Source organism: Microcaecilia unicolor, chromosome 6, assembly GCF_901765095.1.
Source record: "Microcaecilia unicolor chromosome 6, aMicUni1.1, whole genome shotgun sequence".
NCBI lineage: Eukaryota > Metazoa > Chordata > Amphibia > Gymnophiona > Siphonopidae > Microcaecilia > Microcaecilia unicolor.
Window position 1 is genome coordinate 318,583,734 of NC_044036.1, and position 18,392 is coordinate 318,602,125.

Sequence of the window (18,392 nt, forward strand, 5' to 3'; positions counted from 1 at the left end):
GTCAACCTTAGGAAAAATATATTTAAATGTGGATTTTACGCATCTCAGAAAAATGTTTAGAAACGAAGTGCATTTTCTTAAGCTGCAAACCTACTTAAATTTTGACACTGCAGCTTTAATTCTTGTGATTTACTAGCAGCAGAGGTAAAAACCAATAAATAAACCTCCCCAAGTGTCCATAAACTTGTGGATGCTGTAAGGTTTTACCTCTCAAGCTTTTCATTTCTTATAAGATTAAACCTGGATAAAAAGAGGCTGTATCTTTTTTTTTTAATAGTTTTTTTCCCTTACCCTGTTCTAGGTCCTGCTGATCATACCAGGGCTCCTCTTCCTCACTTTGAAACTCTTCCATTCTTCCAGCACTCAGCATCAGCACTCCAGAGAAACAGATTGAAATATTATAGGAAAAAAAGGGCAGGATGTTCAGTGGAGCTGGAAAGGAGAATAAGGCAAGAAACAAAACAAAGATCTGTTTGCAGGATGCAGGATGCAGATACAGTATTGGCTAGATGACGTCGACCGGCTTAGGCAGGTTGGATGCTGACCACACCAGGCATGGGTCAAGTTTGACAATGGCCAAACTGGGGCAGGGCAGATGAAGAGGCGGTAGTGTTTAAGGCAAGACAATGCTGAGCTGTCTGTCCAGTCTGCGCTGGTACCAGGGTCGGCTTGCATCTGTGACTCTCTCTGTCCATCTATCCTTCCCTGGTATGGCAGGGATTCTAGATACAATCCGAGCTGCTCTTCCTCCTGATTTTCTCCCTTTCAGTCCGTCTTTCTTCCTGCTTCCATTTCCTTTCTCTTACACTGCTTATGGCTATTTTTTAAGGGATTAAGCAGAGCTCTCCTCCACTGCAGGCTGCTTTGTAGCATGACGTTGGGCATGCACCAAAAGAAGGAGAGAAAGCAAGGCCTTCTCAGAGGCGAGGTCCAGTGGAGACCTCTAGCATCGCACTGCAGGAAAATAAAGCCTCCCCCTTTCCCCTGCATCCAAGGTTTAGCTGTCAGAGGAAACCGGGATGCATGATCTGTGCTACACGAAGCGATCAATCCCTCCCCTTCCTCTAGCACACGACGAGAGAGAAGGGGAGAGAGCGAAGGAGGTTTATTGGGAGAGAGGGCTGTCACTGTTTGACTCACGTTAGCTTCAGTTGCCGTCAATGGGAGGTGTTTGCAGCCAGCTTGCTGGTCGCTCACTCACAGTCTCACAGAGAGATTGGTTGGAAATGGCAGTCCCCCTCTGCAAACAATCTGTACAAATGGAATTTTATTTGTGTTTCTTCGCAATACTCCCCCCCCCCCCTTTCCACTTAGCTGAAAGACGTTATTTGATATCAGACTCACTGCAGCATCCAGAATGATTTCTGTGAAACGTCAATGGGGCACAGCCCTACTCCAGAGAGGGAGGAGGAGGTACTTTGCCAACTGGCTAAACAAGGTTCATCCAATCCTAGTTTATCCCACTGCATGTAAAGACTTGCCTTGGTTTTCTTAGGCCATATCACTGGGAAATTGTAACTACAAGTCCCTATAGGCAATGGTGTAAACCCAGGGCTGTTTCAACTGTTCGGCAAATCTGGAGCGCTTTGGCTAGCCGATCCTGGGCGGAAGGGGGACTGCGGATGTAAAGCAGCCAAAAGGAATTCAGGAGCTATGTCAGATGTAACAGCAAACAGGATCCAATCCATTTGGGGGGGGGGGGGATGACAGTGGCGTAGCCACAGATGCGCCTGGGTGGGCTGGGGCCCATCCGCTTAGAGCTAAGGCCCACCCAGCAGTAACACACGTTTAGTGGTAGCTAGTGGGGATCCCAAGCTCCGTCAGCTGAAGACTTCCCCCTGATGGTAACGAAAGCACTACTCTCCATGATACCGGCACCTGTGCATGCTCAGTTTTCAGCGCTTGCCTGCTGCAGACTGCCAAGGTGGAAAGAAGCATTTTCCTGCCAACTGAGAGATATTTTTGGTGGGGCGGGGGGGGGGGGGGGGGGGGGGGGGGGGGGGGGGAGAGAACACTTGGCGCCCACCCACTTCTTGCCTAGGCCCACCCAAAATTTGTTGTCTGGCTACGCCCCTGGCGAGGGAAGCTGGCATGCTCCACCACATACTACCTTATATATATTTTGAGCCACACACACTACTGTATAGTTCACTGGGTAAAACTCTCTTATCTGCACCCTTCTCCTCCACTGCTAACTCCAGACTCCGTTCCTTTTACCTTGCTGCACCATATGCCTGGAATAGACTTCCTGAGCCGGTCCATCAAGCTCCATCTCTGGCCGTCTTCAAATCTAAGCTAAAAGCCCACCTTTTTGATGCTGCTTTTAACTCCTAACCCTTATTCACTTGTTCAGAACCCTTATTTTATCATCCTCACTTTAATATTCCCTTATCTCTTATTTGTCCTGTTTGTCCTAATTAGATTGTAAGCTCTGTCGAGCAGGGACTGTCTCTTCATGTTCAAGTGTACAGTGCTGCGTACGTCTAGTAGCGCTATAGAAATGATAAGCAGTAGTAGTAGTAGTGTATATGTTAGAAGCAGTTTTAAAATCATTAAAAAAAAGTTTCTCCTAATCTAATGAGAGCATTGCCTATCCATGGTGGAGCGGCCTAATGGTTAGAGAAAAGGGCTGAGAGGGAAGCCAGGGTTCAAATGCCATTGCCACTTCATGCCATGTTGGGCAAGTTACCTAACTCTCCCTTGGCTCAAACAGAAACTTAGGGGGCTCTTTTCCTAAACTGAAGTAAGACTATGGTGCTAGATTCTATATATCAGGCCTAAAAAAAAGTCCATATTGAAAAAATATGTCTAGATATATTTTATAAAATATGCCTAAATTTAGGCATACTTTTTAGAATACACTTAAATTTCCACATGGTTTATAGAATAGGCTGTGCGCCTGTTCGCATGACTAAATTTAGTTGTGGCGCAGACCAGGGCCGCCGAGAGGGGGGGCGGGGGGGGGGGGGGAAATTCCCCAGGGGCTGGCATCCAAGGGGGGCCTGTCCGGCGTTAGCATTACTTTCCTGTTCCTGTTAAAATTGCAGCAGTAATCTGCAACTCATTGCTAAATATCACCCTTCCTGTCCGTGTGTGAGTGGTGACTGGCTCATGTACTAACAGGAAAGATGACTTAAAAAAAATAGCGATGGAGTACGGGTTTTAATCACTATTTACTGCAACATGGGTGATACGGAGCATCAAAATAACTACTACTAATCATTTCTAAAGCACTACTAGATGTACGCAGCGCTGTACACTTGAACATGAAGAGACAGTCCCTACTCGACAGAGCTTACAATCTAATTAGGACAGATAAACAGGACAAACAAGAGATAAGGGAATATTAAAGTGAGGATGATAAAATAAGGGTTCTGAACAAGTGAATAAGGGTTAGGAGTTAAAAGCAGCATCAAAAAGGTGGGCTTTTAGCTTAGATTTGAAGATGGCCAGAGATGGAGCTTGACGTACTGGCTCAGGAAGTCTATTCCAGGCATATGGTGCAGCAAGATAAAAGGAACGGAGTCTGGAGTTAGCAGTGGAGGAGAAGGATGCAGATAAGAGAGATTTACCCAGTGAACTGAGTTCCCGGGGAGGAATGTAGGGAGAGATGAGAGTGGAGAGGTACTGAGGAGCTGCAGAGTGAATGCACTTATAGGTCAATAAGAGGAGTTTGAACTGTATGCGGAAACGGATAGGAAGCCAGTGAAGTGACTTGAGGAGAGGGCTAATATGAGCATAACGACACTGGTGGAATATTAGTCGTGCAGCAGAATTTTGAACAGATTGGAGAGAGATGGCTAAGTGGGAGACCTGTGAGAAGCAAGTTGCAATAGTTTAAGCGAGAGGTGATAAGAGTGTGGATGAGGGTTCTGGTAGTGTGCTCAGAAAGGAAAGGGCGAATTTTGCTGATATTATAGAGAAAGAAACGACAGGTTTTAGCAGTCTATTGAATATGTGTAGAGAAGGAGAGGGAGGAGTTGAAGATGACCCCAAGGATACGAGCTGATGAGACAGGAAGGATGAGAGTGTTATCCACAGAAATAGAGAATGGGGGAGGAGGAGAGGTTGGTTTAGGGGAAAAGATGAGAAGCTCAGTCTTGGTCAAATAAAAGCTCCATAGTCCAAGGAACATGCAGGAAAGAGTGTCCGCAACTAAACTCCAACAGGACTGAACTCAACACAGATCTATGATTCACTAAAATATAGCGTCATCAGGAATCCAAGCTGAACTTTTCTTCACAGCCACTAAACCAGGGTTAACACCCCTAGAGTGACAGCCTTACAACTGAGACTAACCTGACTCTGGCGTTGCCATTGTGAGAAATGACAGTGCCCTACTCTGTGCAGTGCATCCTGGGGATGCACAGAGTGGGGTTTGTTCATCATATAAGAGAATGCAGGATGCCATCATTTTTCAAGATGGCAACACTGGAGGCAGGAGAATGGGAATCACTCCTGTCTCCCATTTAAGGTATGGTGGGTGGGCTCGGGTGGTCCTATGGGATGGGTTGGGGCATGGGAGAGTGCCACTAGACACCAGGTATTTAACTTTTTTTAGTCAAGAAAAGGGGATTGTGTATGGGGGCAAGGAGGGGGGTCACTAGACCACAAGGGAAAATGTTCTGTAGGAAGGGGGTTGGGTCATCAAGTTGGGCCACTAGACCCCAGGGGGACTGATGCAAGCTATTTTGGGCAGGGTGGTTGGATGGGGGGGGGGGGGGGAAGAGGAGTGGTGCCAGTAGACACCCGCTCCTCTCAACCAACCCTTCTACACTGCCTTGGACCTAGTGAAAAATTTTCCCCCATTAGCCGAATGTCCAAAACATTTTGTTTTCATACTGCAGGTTGGCTAATCACTGGATTTGCATTCATTTTAATACGGTGTGTGGTCAGGGTTTCTGTGTGAGTTAACACCCATATTGACACCCTTTCTGTATTGCTAACTCGTGGTAACTGCATGGGAAATTTTCCGCATCAGCCCCAGATTGGGTGTCCTGCACAGGGCCATCTTACTGAGCAAACTAGATGGGCCGTACAGGTCTTTATCTGCTATTATTTCCCATGTTATTATGTTTTGATCATTGCAAGCTCCATTGGATCTGTTTATTTATTACATTTGTATCCCACATTTTCCCACCTATTTGCAGGCTCAATGTGGCTTACATAGTCTTGTATGACATTAACATTACAGGATATTAGATATCATTAGTGATGTATTAAGATTAAGTGAGGGTAAAGAAATGTGAGGGTGTAGAGGAGAGTAAGGTGGGTGAGTATAGAAGGTAAATTGTCTTAACTGGTTGGGTTGGCAAAGTGTTCAGTGGATTATGGGCTTTCTTTGTAGGCCTTGTTGAAGACATATGTCTTCAGAGATTTACGAAAGTTGGTTATTTCATCAATTGTTTTCATTTCTTTATATTTGTTGTTTTATTGTGTTGTTATACTTTCTCTAATTTTAATTATGTTTATGCAATTTTCTTTTTAACTTTATCAATAGAAATCAAACAAAATAAAACATGGAAAAGAAAATAAGATAAGTACATAAGTACATAAGTAGTGCCATACTGGGAAAGACCAAAGGTCCATCTAGCCCAGCATCCTGTCACCGACAGTGGCCAATCCAGGTCAAGGGCACCTGGCACGCTCCCCAAACGTAAAAACATTCCAGACAAGTTATACCTAAAAATGAGGAATTTTTCCAGTCCATTTAATAGCGGTCTATGGACTTGTCCTTTAGGAATCTATCTAACCCCTTTTTAACTCCGTCAAGCTAACCGCCCGTACCACGTTCTCCGGCAATGAATTCCAGAGTCTAATTACACGTTGGGTGAAGAAAATTTTCTCCGATTCGTTTTAAATTTACCACACTGTAGCTTCAACTCATGCCCTCTAGTCCTAGTATTTTTGGATAGCGTGAACAGTCGCTTCACATCCACCCGATCCATTCCACTCATTATTTTATACACTTCTATCATATCTCCCCTCAGCCGTCTCTTCTCCAAGCTGAAAAGCCCTAGCCTTCTCAGCCTCTCTTCATAGGAAAGTCGTCCCATCCCCCACTATCATTTTCGTCGCCCTTCGCTGTACCTTTTCCAATTCTACTATATCTTTTTTTATTGGACATAACTTAATACATTTCTTGATTAGCTTTCGAAGGTTGCCCTTCTTCCTCAGATCGGAAATAAGCAAATGTGCTAGCTGACAGTGTATATAAGTGAAAACATTCAAGCATTACTATGACAGTAAAATAGATACTATTGGAGATTCTACATGGAATGTTGCTACTATTGGACATTCTACATGGAATGTTGCTATTCCACTAGCAACATTCCATGTAGAAGACTGCGCAGGCTTCTGTTTCTGTGAGTCTGACGTCCTGCACGTACGTACGTACGTGCAGGACGTCAGACTCACAGAAGCAGAAGCCTGCGTGGCCACATTGGTGATCTACAAGGGCCGACTTCTACATGGAATGTTGCTAGTGGAATAGCAACATTCCATGTAAAATCTATAGAAATCAAACAAAATAAAACACGGAAAAGAAAATAAGATGATACCTTTTTTATCGGACATAACTTAATACGTTTCTTGATTAGCTTTCGAAGGTTGCCCTTCTTCCTCAGATCGGAAATAAGCAAATGTGCTAGCTGACAGTGTATATAAGTGAAAACATTCAAGCATTACTATGACAGTCTGACAGGGTGTGTCAGAAAGTAAAGATGACTGTTCACTTTTGTTTCTTTTTCCAAAAGTTTGTTCATTTGCTTTTTCATGCGGCTGTATGTGGTATCTTCCATCTTAAGTAGAGGAGTGTGGTAGCCGTGAGTGGACTAACACGGCTACCACACTCCTCTACTTTTTAACTTTAAATTATGCAATTTTCTTTTTATGATTTGTAAACCACTTTGAATGGTTGTTCTAGGAAAGTGCTATATAAATGTTTATCAATAACAATGGCCAGGGGTTTTAAGTAATAGGGGCGAGAAGGGTTTTATATAATTTGCTTACTAATTCATGACGTTTTTGCCAAATCTGATTTTCTTCAGTGTTCACTGCATAATTTGCCAGTCTGCATTGTAGAAAAGCTTTCTCACTATCTGACAATGAACATCAAGTTGGCATTTTATCTGCCTGAGATTTATGTATTACCTTCCCAACTATCTATATATTATCCTGGGTTTGCCTTTGTGCTACTAAGCCTTTCTGATCCTTATAAATCAAACTGACAAAACTTTACACAATCCAGACAGTAGACATTTCACACAGCACTTCACATTAATGTTTAACAATGAATAAGGCTATAAGTCCTCCTGATTGTAATGTTTTCCTCAGATTTAAACAATACAATAATTCAGGCGTTTTCATTAATACTGGCAGTCTTTCCCCAGATTTACTAAAGTGCTTTTTCCAGCCTTTGTCTATGGGGAAACACTTAGAGCCCTGTTTATTAAGCCAAGCTGTAGGAACGCGAACTTTTTAGCATGTGCTAAAAATGAGCACACGCTAATGATAGAGACACCCATTATATTCCTATGGGTGTCTTTAGCGTTAGTGCATGCTAAGTTTTAGCACACGCTAAAACGTTTGCGCGCCTACAGCGCAGCTTAGTAACAGGTCTCTTAGGGGCACATTTATCAATGTAGGCTTTAATGGAAAAACAACCTGTCTTAATGGAAGCCTACATTGATGACAGGTTGTTTTTCCACTAACTTGTGCTATTTTAGCACAGGTCCCATTTTCTGCAATGGGAACTAGTATCAAATAGCTGGAGTTAAATATACTATATAATAATTTGCAACTCCAACGTTCCATCGCTGTCTGGCTGCCTGGGTTTGTAACACCTGATGACGTCAGCCAGCCTCTAGCGTTCCATTCCCCCTCACTGCCCCGCCCTCGCGTCAAAACGTGATGACATCAGAGGGCGGAACAGTGAGAGGGAAGGGAACGCTGGAGGCGAGCTGACGTCAGGATGTTGCCAACGGAAGGGAAGCCAGCCAGGCCAGCCAGAAAATGATGAGGTACAAAGGAAGAGAGAATCACGGGACACGGATGGGAGGGCAGGGAAGAGGAGAATCGCTGGACATGGAGGGGAGGGGAGGGCATGGAGAGACAAAAAAATTGCTTACAAGAGAGCCTTTCTAGGGCCCGTTTCATTGTTGAAGAAATGGGCTGGGTTCCACTAGTGTCTTAATAATAGCCCATGTTGATAACTTCCCCCTTAATTAAAGAAAAAAAAAAAGAAATGTATCTAGAAACCAAAATCACTGCTATATGTAATAAAAGTGAGCCAGGAAGCCATTGTGACATCAGTGATAAGGTTGGCTCTTAGGCATTGGTGGAATGAGGCATTATGACATCACAATATCATCTCTGGCTACCAGACACTGAAACTCTTCACACTAAGGGGGGAAGTTATCAATGTGGGCAACTGTTAAGACATGTTGTTTTAACCACTAATTTGTGCTGTTTTAGCACAAGTCCTATTTTATACAATGAAACCTAGTTACTAATAACTGGGATTAACAGTGAAATAACATGTCTTAACAGTAGCCTACATTGATAACTATGCCCCTTAATAATCAGGCTCTAAGCTGCAGGGCCGTGCCTAGGGTCTCTGGCGCCCCCTGCAGACTATCAGTTGGCGCCCCCCCCTGCAGACTATCAGTTGGCGGCGGCGCCCCCCCCCCCCCCCCCCCGTGAAAATGATCGCTCACCACTTGCCACACTGACAGGAATTGTCAGCAATATTCTTAGAAACAAATTGCTATACATTGCAAAATAAGATAGCAGATGTAAATTCTCAAAGTGGACATATTCCCAAACACTAAAATGAAATAAAATGATTTTTTTCTACCTTTGTTGTCTGGTGACTTTCTTTTTCTGATCATGCTGGCCCAGTATCTGATTCTGCTGCTATCTGTCCTCTTAACTCCGTTTCCAGGGCTTCCTTTCCATTTATTTCTTTCCTTTCCTCCTTTCTTCTTCATTTCTGGTCCTCAGCTTCTGCCTATTTTCTTCAATCCATGTGCAGTTTTTCTCCTCTCTTCCTTTTCCCTCATTTCCTCTCCTTCATCTTTCTTCCCTCCCCTCTATGTCCAGCAATTTCTCCTCTCTCCCTGAGCCCTGCCCTCCCATCCATGCTCCTCTGTCCCCTGCCCCCTCCATTCATCCGTTTCCAGCAATTCCTCTCTCTCCCTGAGCCCTGCCCTCCCAATCCATGCCCATCCATGCTCCTCTGTCCCCTGCCCCCTCCATTCATCCTTTCCAGCAATTCCCCTCTCTCCCTGAGCCCTGCCCTCCCAATCCATGCCCATCCATGCTCCTCTGTCCCCTGCCCCCTCCATTCATCCTTTTCCAGCAATTCCCCTCTCTCCCTGAGCCCTGCCCTCCCAATCCATGCCCCTCTGTCCCCTGCCCCCTCAATTCATCCTTTTCCAGCAATTCCCCTCTCTCCCTGAGCCCTGCCCTCCCAATCCATGCCCATCCATGCTCCTCTGTCCCTGCCCCCTCCATTCATCCTTTTCCAGCAATTCCCCTCTCTCCCTTCCATGACCCCCCCCTCGCATCCATGCTCTCGTCTCTCCCCCTGCCCTCCCGCTCCCATTGTTCAACTGCCCGCCCTCTTCTCTCCCCCCAACATCCCTTTTCTTTTTTTTCTTTTTAAATTTACCTCCGTGGCGGTTCCGGCAGCGCAGTGTCAGTGAAGGAGGCGGTGCTCCCGACGTCGCTAGCCTTCCCTTCGCTATGTTCCGCCTTCTTCTGACATCAAGGAAATGATGTCAGAAGAAGGCGGAACACAGCGAAGGGAAGGCTAGCGACGTCGGGAGCGCCGCCTCCTTCACTGACGCTGCGCTGCCGGAACCGCTACGGAGGTACATTTAAAAAGGAAAAAAAAAGAAAAGGGATTTTGGGGGGAGGGCGAGCGAGGTGAGCATGGTGCGGCGGCGCCCCCCAGAGGGAAGCGCCCCCCCTGCCATGCTTACCTCGCTTACCGTGTTGGCACGGCCCTGCTAAGCTAAGGGGTGCTATGTGATAAAAGCAGGTGACTTGGCCAGCATTTGCCCTGAATTCACCACACAGGGCAGACATGTATCACACAGGCACCCATGTTACATACATGGGAGATAGTGAATTGCACTTGTGTAACTCGGGCCCTGGCACAAACAAAAAACAAAATGCAGCTGCTGCAGCAGTGCAGCTCAACCCCCCCTGAATAGTACCCCCAGACAGTAAACTCCCCCAATAGACCCCTTCTAACCAAAAACGCCCCCTAAGCTCTCCTTTTGCAATTCCTGACCTCACCTATGACTCCCCCAGTGGTCTCCCTGGTAATCTAGTGGATGGGTGAGGAAGAGACCCTCATTACTCCTGTTATGCGACTGTTCTGGGTTCAAAATGGTGGCTTTGGTCTAGAGGTGTGCACAGGGGCATAATTCAGTCCGTTCCCAATCAATTCTATTCCATCCCATCCCCATCCCCATCCCCATCATATTGCTACTGTCCCCTCACCATCCTCAGTCAATTCTTTTTCTGTCCCCACACCATCCCCATCATATTGGCATCACACCATAGTTTTCTCTCTCATTCCCATACCCAGGGCCGGTCTTAGGCAGGAGCAACAGGTGCAGCTGCACAGGGCCTCGCACTTCCAGGGGTCCCTCCCCGAACCTACCTTAACACAACGCACCCTGGTGGTCTAGTGGCCTCTTCAGGACAGGAAAGAATCCAACTCTTTCCTGCCCGCTGCCATTGCCACATTCTTCAAAATGACTGCTAAGACTTCAAGCGGAACTCTTGGCAGCCATTTTGAAGAAGCGATGGCAATGAGCAGAGCAGTGGCCAGGGTACAGTGTTGTTCTTTCCTGCCCTGAAGAGGCCACTGGACTACTAAGGTGCATTAAGGTAAGTTTAGGGAGGGCACCCTGAGGCTCGGGGGTGGGGGAGTGCATATAAATACACAAAATAAATATCTTGTCAAAAGGGGGCAGGGGCAGGTGGGGGCAGGGCTAGGCAAGGAGCTGGGGCAATGCACATAAAAAAAAAATAAACTCTTGTCAAAAAGGGTGGGGCTAGCTGGGGAGGAGCTAGGTGGGGCAGGGATAGGCAAGGAAAGGGAAAGGGAAATATGGGACTTGATATACTACCTTTCTGAGGTTTTTTGCAACTACATTCAAAGTGGTTTACATATATTCAGGTACTTATTTTGTACCAGGGGCAATGGAGGGTTAAGTGACTTGCCCAGAGTCACAAGGAGCTACAGTAGGAATCGAACTCAGTTCCCAGGATCAAAGTCCACTGCACTAACCACTAGGAGCTGAGGGGCCCCACCAAACTGGTCTGCACAGGCCCCACAATTGCTAAGACCGGCCCTGCCCTAACCCAACCTGCATTTAAAAGATCTTATAAGTTCAAACAAACATAAAAATGTATCCTATAAAAATATGCATAACTTTGTCAAATATGCAAGAAAAAGTATGTTATGTATTAACAGGAACTCTGAGAAAGCTATCATTCAACCTATTTAAAAAAGGAATAAACCATCTAGAGAGCCAGAGCTCAGTTCCATTCTACATTTCTCAATTGTTTCGTCCTGCAACAGAAAAAGAACGTTTCTGATGATTGCTGGTGGCAGGCATTCCAAGCAGGGAACAGGCAACATGTGTCAGTTTCAGCCACACATGGACTTCTGTTGCCAGTAGGTAGTAAGAGATGAGCAGAATTCCTTGTCTGAGCTCGATATGTATGTAGCACTTCACTGATCACTGAAACTTTTTCCTGCTCTTGAATAAGTCCTCCAAAATAAATTTTATTTTGTAAGTTATGTTATTATATTGTATCCTGCCTTTGCCCAAAGTGGGTAACAAGAAAAACATACATAATCAATAAAACACAAAAACATAACCAACAATAATAATAATAAATACATTCATCAATTAACCAAAAAAAAAATGGCCATTACAATACCCCTCATTCTTCCCAAAAAAAGCCTTCAAAATAGTGAGTCTTCAAAAATCGTTTGAATTGTTGAACGTTGTCACAAGATCTCAAAAGTCCCGGTACAGCATTCCACAATGATGGACCAACAATTGAAAATGCTAACATCTTGTTTTCCACATAATGATAGCATGTGCAAAAGGCAGACAAAATGTATTTATTTATTTATTTGCTGCATTTGTATCCCACATTTTCCCACCTATTTGCAGACAAGTTTTGAGATGTCGCTGATCTTAACACTCATCTAGGTTTATTCATCTTCAGAACATTACAAAAATAGGAAGCAGTTCCAAATATACACTGATGAATCAGTACAAGCACCTTGAAGAAAACTCTGTACATTACAGGAAGCCATGCCAATACTTTCACACTGGAATAATATGTTCCGACTTTGGTACTCCGGTAATTAACCGAGCTGCTGCATTCTGGATGACCTCCAAAGCCTGGAGCCAGGAAGATGACATATTCAGAAAGTTTTGTTGGTGGGTTGGCAATTGGCTGCACCTTGACCACGGCTTGATCTGGTTGTCAAGTGTTCGCAGTCTGTTTATAGCACTATTCCACCCTTCGACTGTCATCAGATCTAAACAACCTTTCAGCCTTGGATCCAGCAACGTTGCTGCCAAGTGAGTCTCTGTAACTGTGAAATAGAGATCCGGGTGATCTGCAAGATGATTCTTGAAGGATGCTATCGTATGGTTGTCAAGATGCTGTTTCAACTGATATCAGATCGCCAGATGTAGTGAAGGCTTAGTATCTGTCGACAGTTCGTTTGTAGCCCTGCCAAATGGTTCCAACACCATAACAACTTCTTCCAGCAGGGAGTCATCAATTGTGCAAAATTTGGACAAGAACTGCTTCCTTGCACCTGGTTCAGTGGCAATTGCACGTATCTCCTCCATATTCTCTGCCACAGATTTCAGCGTCTACTGAGTTGAACACGCACTGCTCGAGCATTTTCTTCAGTGAATAGTTGACTTTTGTTCAGTAGGCGCCCCTTTTACCAGCTGTGGCAAAAGGGGGCCTGTGCTGGCATCGTGTGTTTGATGCACGCCGAGGCCCCCTTTTATACCAGCAGCTGGTAAAAGGGTAGTCTTTCTTTCTGCAGGAAATGGCTGTGCAGCAAGTAAACAGTAGTGCGAGGATCACCGTAAAGGACTCCAAGATATAAGGTCACCAGACAGATAAAGAGGAATCCAATAAGACCTATATGGAAATATACTGTTTGATTTCTTACATAATATTTCAAAAGTTTTTTCCAAAAAAGCAAGGAAAAGACCTCAAAACGCCCAACCGCTTACTTTCAATTTTCAGCGGCTTTAACTGGGGGCGTGGTGTTCATCACTGGTCATAAAAGCCTTGCTTAGAACAATTACTTCAATTTTCAATTTTATTTTCAAAAGTAATTTTATTCTTTTTTATCCTTTAACCATCCTTTATCATCTTATTTTCTTTTCCATGTTTTCTTTGTTTGATTTCTATTGATAACCTTAAGAGTGGACTAACACGGCTACCACACTCCTCTACTTATCCTTTAACCAAAAATTTTTTTTTATTTTCTCAATGCTAATTTCAAATTTGTTTGATTGAAGAACCTTTACTAATTCTTTATGAGATGCTATAAAGCAGCTATTTTCACATATAAAGTAAGGTTGAGCACTTATCTGTTGCCCATCGGCGGCCCCATCCGTTTCGCTTGCAGGCTTTTCAAGGGCTATGCTTTGACAAGAAAAGCATTGAAAATTTTTTTCCTCTCTCTCTTATTGTGATCACAACTTACCGCAGCTGGTAAAAGGGTAGTCTTTATTTTCTGCAGGAAATGGCTGTGCAGCAAGTAAAGCACTTGCTGCATGGCCATTTCGAGGGGGAACCCATACCACCACCCATTGAGGTGGCAGAAAGGGCTCCCGCTCTAACCCAGCGGTAACCGGGCAGCGGCAACTTGGTACAATCTATGGTACTAAGCCACCTGGACTACTGCAATGGAATCTATGCGGGATGCAAAGAACAAATCATAAAGAAACTCCAAACTGCTCAAAACACAGCAGCCAGGCTTATATTTGGAAAAACGAGATTCGAAAGCGCCAACCCCCTACGAGAAAAACTACAATGACTCCCAATCAAAGAACGTATTGCGTTCAAAATCTGCACCCTGGTTCATAAAATCATCTACGGAGAAGCCCCGGGATATATGACAGACCTTATAGACCTACTGACCAGAAACACATCAAGATCAACATGAACATACCTAAATCTCCATCACCCAAGCTGCAAAGGTCTCAAGTACAAATCAACCTATGCATCCAGCTTCTCCTATATAAGTACACAGCTATGGAATGCAATACCAAACGTCGTGAGAACAACATTTGACCACCTGAACTTCCGGAAACTACTAAAAAGTATCTTGTTCAAAAAGGGCGTACCCCAACGATCCAACGTAAATGCCTTAACCCAGCAACACAACAAAACCAAAGCTCATACTGGACGTGACTTAACTCTTCTTCCTTATGACTCACATAAGAACTAACTTTACTACAACCTCACTTTGTATTTGTTCAAACCGATATTGGCGATCGCGTCTACGGTAGTATGTAAGCCACACTGAGCCTGCAAATAGGTGGGAAAATGTGGGATACAAATAAATAAATAAATAAATGTACCATCCGTCCTGCCCCCCTTCGTTATCCACCAACTAGCCTGTCCCGGTCCAACTGATCCAGCTTCTTCCTGCTTGTTCCAGCCCGCCTGATCCAGCTGCTTCTCCCTGCTCGTTCCAGTCCATCTGCTCCAGTCGCTCCAGCCCGCCTGATCCAGCTTCTCCCTGCTTGTCCCAGTCCAGCTTGCTCCAGTCCGCCTGATCCAGCATCTCCAGTCTGTTCCAGTCCGCCCGATCCAGCTTCTCCCTGCTAGCATGTTCCTGCCCTAGTGTGTTCCAGTCCGCCTGCTCCAAGCCTACTCCTGTCTGCATGATCCCATCTCGTGATCCCAGCTTGTTCCAGTACGCCGATCCCAGCTTGCTCCAGTACGCCGACCCAGCTTCTCCTGCTTGCTCCAGTGTTCCAGTCAGGCTTCTCCCTGCTTGTTCCAGCCCATCTGCTCCAGTACACCTACTTGCTCCAGTACACCTGCTCCAGCCTGCCTACTCCGGTACACCTGCTCCAGCCTGCCTACTCCAGTACATCTGCTCCAGCGTGTGCCAGTCCGCCTGAACCAGCTTCTCCCGGCTTGTTCCAGTACACCGGCTCCACTCTGCCTGAACCAGCTTCTCCCTGCTTATTCCAATACACCTGCGCCAGCCTGCCCGCTCCAGTACATCTGCTCCAGCGTGCTCCGATCCACCTGAACCAGCTTCTCCCTGCCTGTTCCAGTCCATCTGCTCCAGCCTGCTTGCTGCCTGTTTGCTGCCTGTTCCAGTACATCTGCTCCAGCCTGCTTGCTGCCTGTTCCAGTCCATCTGCTCCAGCCTGCTTGCTCCAGCTTCTCCCTGCTCATCTGCACCAGCTTGTTCCTGCCTGTTCCAGTCCATCTGCTCCAGCTTGCTTGCTGCCTGTTTGCTGCCTGTTCCAGTAAATCTGCTCCAGCGTGCTCCGATCCACTTGAACCAGCTTCTCCCTGCCTGTTCCAGTCCATCTGCTCCAGCCTGCTTGCTGCCTGTTCCAGTCCATCTGCTCCAGCCTGCTTGCTCCAGCTTCTCCCTGCTCATCTGCACCAGCTTGTTCCAGCCTGCCTGCTAGCTTGTCAGCCATTGACTTACTCGCCTGCCTGCTAACTTGTCAACCCTTGTCTTATCTGCTCTCCAGAATTTCCCTGCTCGTTCTTGTCCACCGGCTCCAGCATGCCCCAACCCGCCTACTAGCTTGTCAACCACTTGCCCACCTACTAACTTGTCAGCCATTGACCTACCTACCCCCCCAGCCTCTCCCTGCTCATCCCTGTCCATCCGCACCAGCTTGCTTCAGCCCGCCTGCTAGTTTGGCAGCCACTGCCTCACTTGCCTGCCTGCTAACTTGTCAGCCATTGACTTACCTGCTCTCCAGTCCATCCATCCCTCCAATTCCAAGCCTCCGACTCTCCGCTCTATCTATCTACTTCTCACCTCAGTCTCTACACTTACACCGCAATCACTATTTATGGCCCCTGTCCACATCCTCTTCCTTGCCCTGTCCCTTCCTAATATTTTTCCCCTCCCCTTACCGCTGTCCACTGCCGGAAATCAGTGCCCACCTGTGTTCCCTCCCAACCTGCCCACTATGGCAATACCCTATCCACCCCCATCCCTCACCACCTCACCATCTCTCTTGTCCCCCTCCTCCTTCCTAGCCCTTAATCTTCAACACCTCCTTCCTACCATTAACCCTTCACCATTCCTCCTAAGTGCACCACGTCTTCGTCGCCTTCGTCGCCCGACCTCCCCCACCCTCCTCCGCACTCTCCTGCTCCTCCTCCTGCTATCCGCGGGAGACATTAATCCTAATCCAGGCCCCCCTGACCTGTCCTCCTCCTATCCACACAAACGATTCCGTGATGCCTCCAATCTCGTCTCTATTCCCCTCCTCCCCCCCTCTTCCCTCTCCTTCTCATGTGCCTTGTGGAATGCCCACTCGGTCTGCAACAAACTGCCCTTCATCCACGATCTCTTCATCTCTCGCTCCCTTCAACTACTCGCCCTAACCGAAACCTGGCTCTCCCCTGACAACTCTGCCTCAGTCGCTGCCCTTTGTCATGGAGGCTATCTCTTCTCCCACACTCCCCGCCCAGATGGCCGCGGCGGAGGCGTCGGGCTACTTCTCTCGCCCTCCTGTAGTTTCCAACCCCTCCTCCTGCCGCAGTCTCACTGCTTCTCGTCCTTTGAAGCTCACTCCATCCGACTATACCACCCATTACCACTCAGAGTTGCCGTCATCTACCGCCCCCCTGATAAGCCCCTCTCTTCATTCCTTACTGACTTCGACGCCTGGCTCACTGTCTTTCTTGATCCCGCATCTCCATCCCTCATTCTTGGTGATTTTAACATTCACGTTGACAACCCATCCAACTCCTACGCTTCTAAATTCCTCACTCTGATATCCTCCTTTAACCTCCGACTATCCTCTACTCACCGTGATGGCCATTGTCTCGACCTCGTTCTCTTCTCTTCCTGCTCACCTTCTAATTTCTGCACCTCAGTCCTTCCTATCTCAGATCATCACCTAATCACCCTCACACTTCATCACCCTCCCCCTCAACCTCGCCCAACTATAACCACTACCTTCAGGAATCTCCAAGCTGTCGACCCCCCCACCCTATCCTCTCACATCTCCAATCTCTTCCCGTCCATCTCGTCTTCTGAATGTGTCGACATGGCTGTCTCTACCTACAATGAAATTCTCTCCACTGCTCTGGATACCCTAGCACCATCTGTCTCTCGCCCCACTAAGCGCATTAATCCTCAGCCCTGGTTAATCCCATGCATCCGTTACCTTCGCTCCTGCACCCGATCTGCTGAACGACTCTGGAGGAAATCTCGCACCCTGTCAGAATTCACCCATTACAAATTCATGCTATCCTCCTTCCAGTCCTCCCTATTCCTTGCCAAACAGGAATATTATTCTCAATTAACCAATTCTCTTGGCTCCAACCCTCGTCGCCTCTTCGCAACCCTCAACTCTCTACTTAAAGTGCCCTCCGCTCCCACCCCCCCTCACTCTCTCCTCAAACATTAGCTGACTACTTCCGCGATAAAGTGCAGAAGATAACCTTGAATTCACCTCCAAGCCTTCTCCTCCCTGTGACTTCTTAACCCACTCCCTCAACCAACTTAACCTGTCCTCCTTCTCCTCCTTCCCTGAGATCACCGAAGAGGAAACTGCTCTTTCTTTCTTCCTCTAAGTGCACCACCTGTTCCTCTGACCCCATTCCCACCAATCTACTTACCAACATCTCTCCTACAGTTAACCCCTCAATCTGTCACATCCTCAACCTCTCTCTCTCCACTGCTACTGTCCCTGACACCTTCAAGCACGCTGTAGTCACTCCACTTCTTAAAAAACCATCACTTGACCCCACCTGTCCCTCCAATTACCGCCCCATCTCCCTTCTACCCTTCCTCTCCAAATTACTTGAACGAGCTGTCCACAGCCGCTGCCTTGATTTCCTCTCCTCTCAGGCCATCCTTGATCCGCTTCAATCTGGCTTTCGCCCACTACACTCAACAGAAACAGCTCTCTCCAAAGTCTGCAATGACCTGTTCCTTGCCAAATCCAAAGGTCATCCTTCCTCGACTTATCTGCCGCCTTCGACACCGTCAATCATAATTTACTTCTTGACACACTGTCCACATTTGGATTCCAGGGCCCCGTCCTCTCCTGGTTCTCCTCGTATCTTTCCCAACGCACCTTCAGAGTATTTTCTAATGG

The 18,392-nt window shown here is 46.6% G+C and overlaps 1 protein-coding gene across 1 annotated transcript in view; it reads right to left on the minus strand.

Moving 5' to 3' along the window:
* LOC115473388 (cerebellar degeneration-related protein 2-like) overlaps positions 1-1,128 on the minus strand; it is a 47,755-nt gene extending 46,627 nt beyond the window's left edge. Inside the window, 1 exon segment of the mRNA XM_030208323.1 lies at positions 292-1,128. Within this exon segment, the coding sequence (XP_030064183.1) occupies positions 292-370 (79 nt within the window). The 5' untranslated portion in view covers positions 371-1,128.
* Between the last annotated feature and the right edge of the window lie 17,264 nt (positions 1,129-18,392).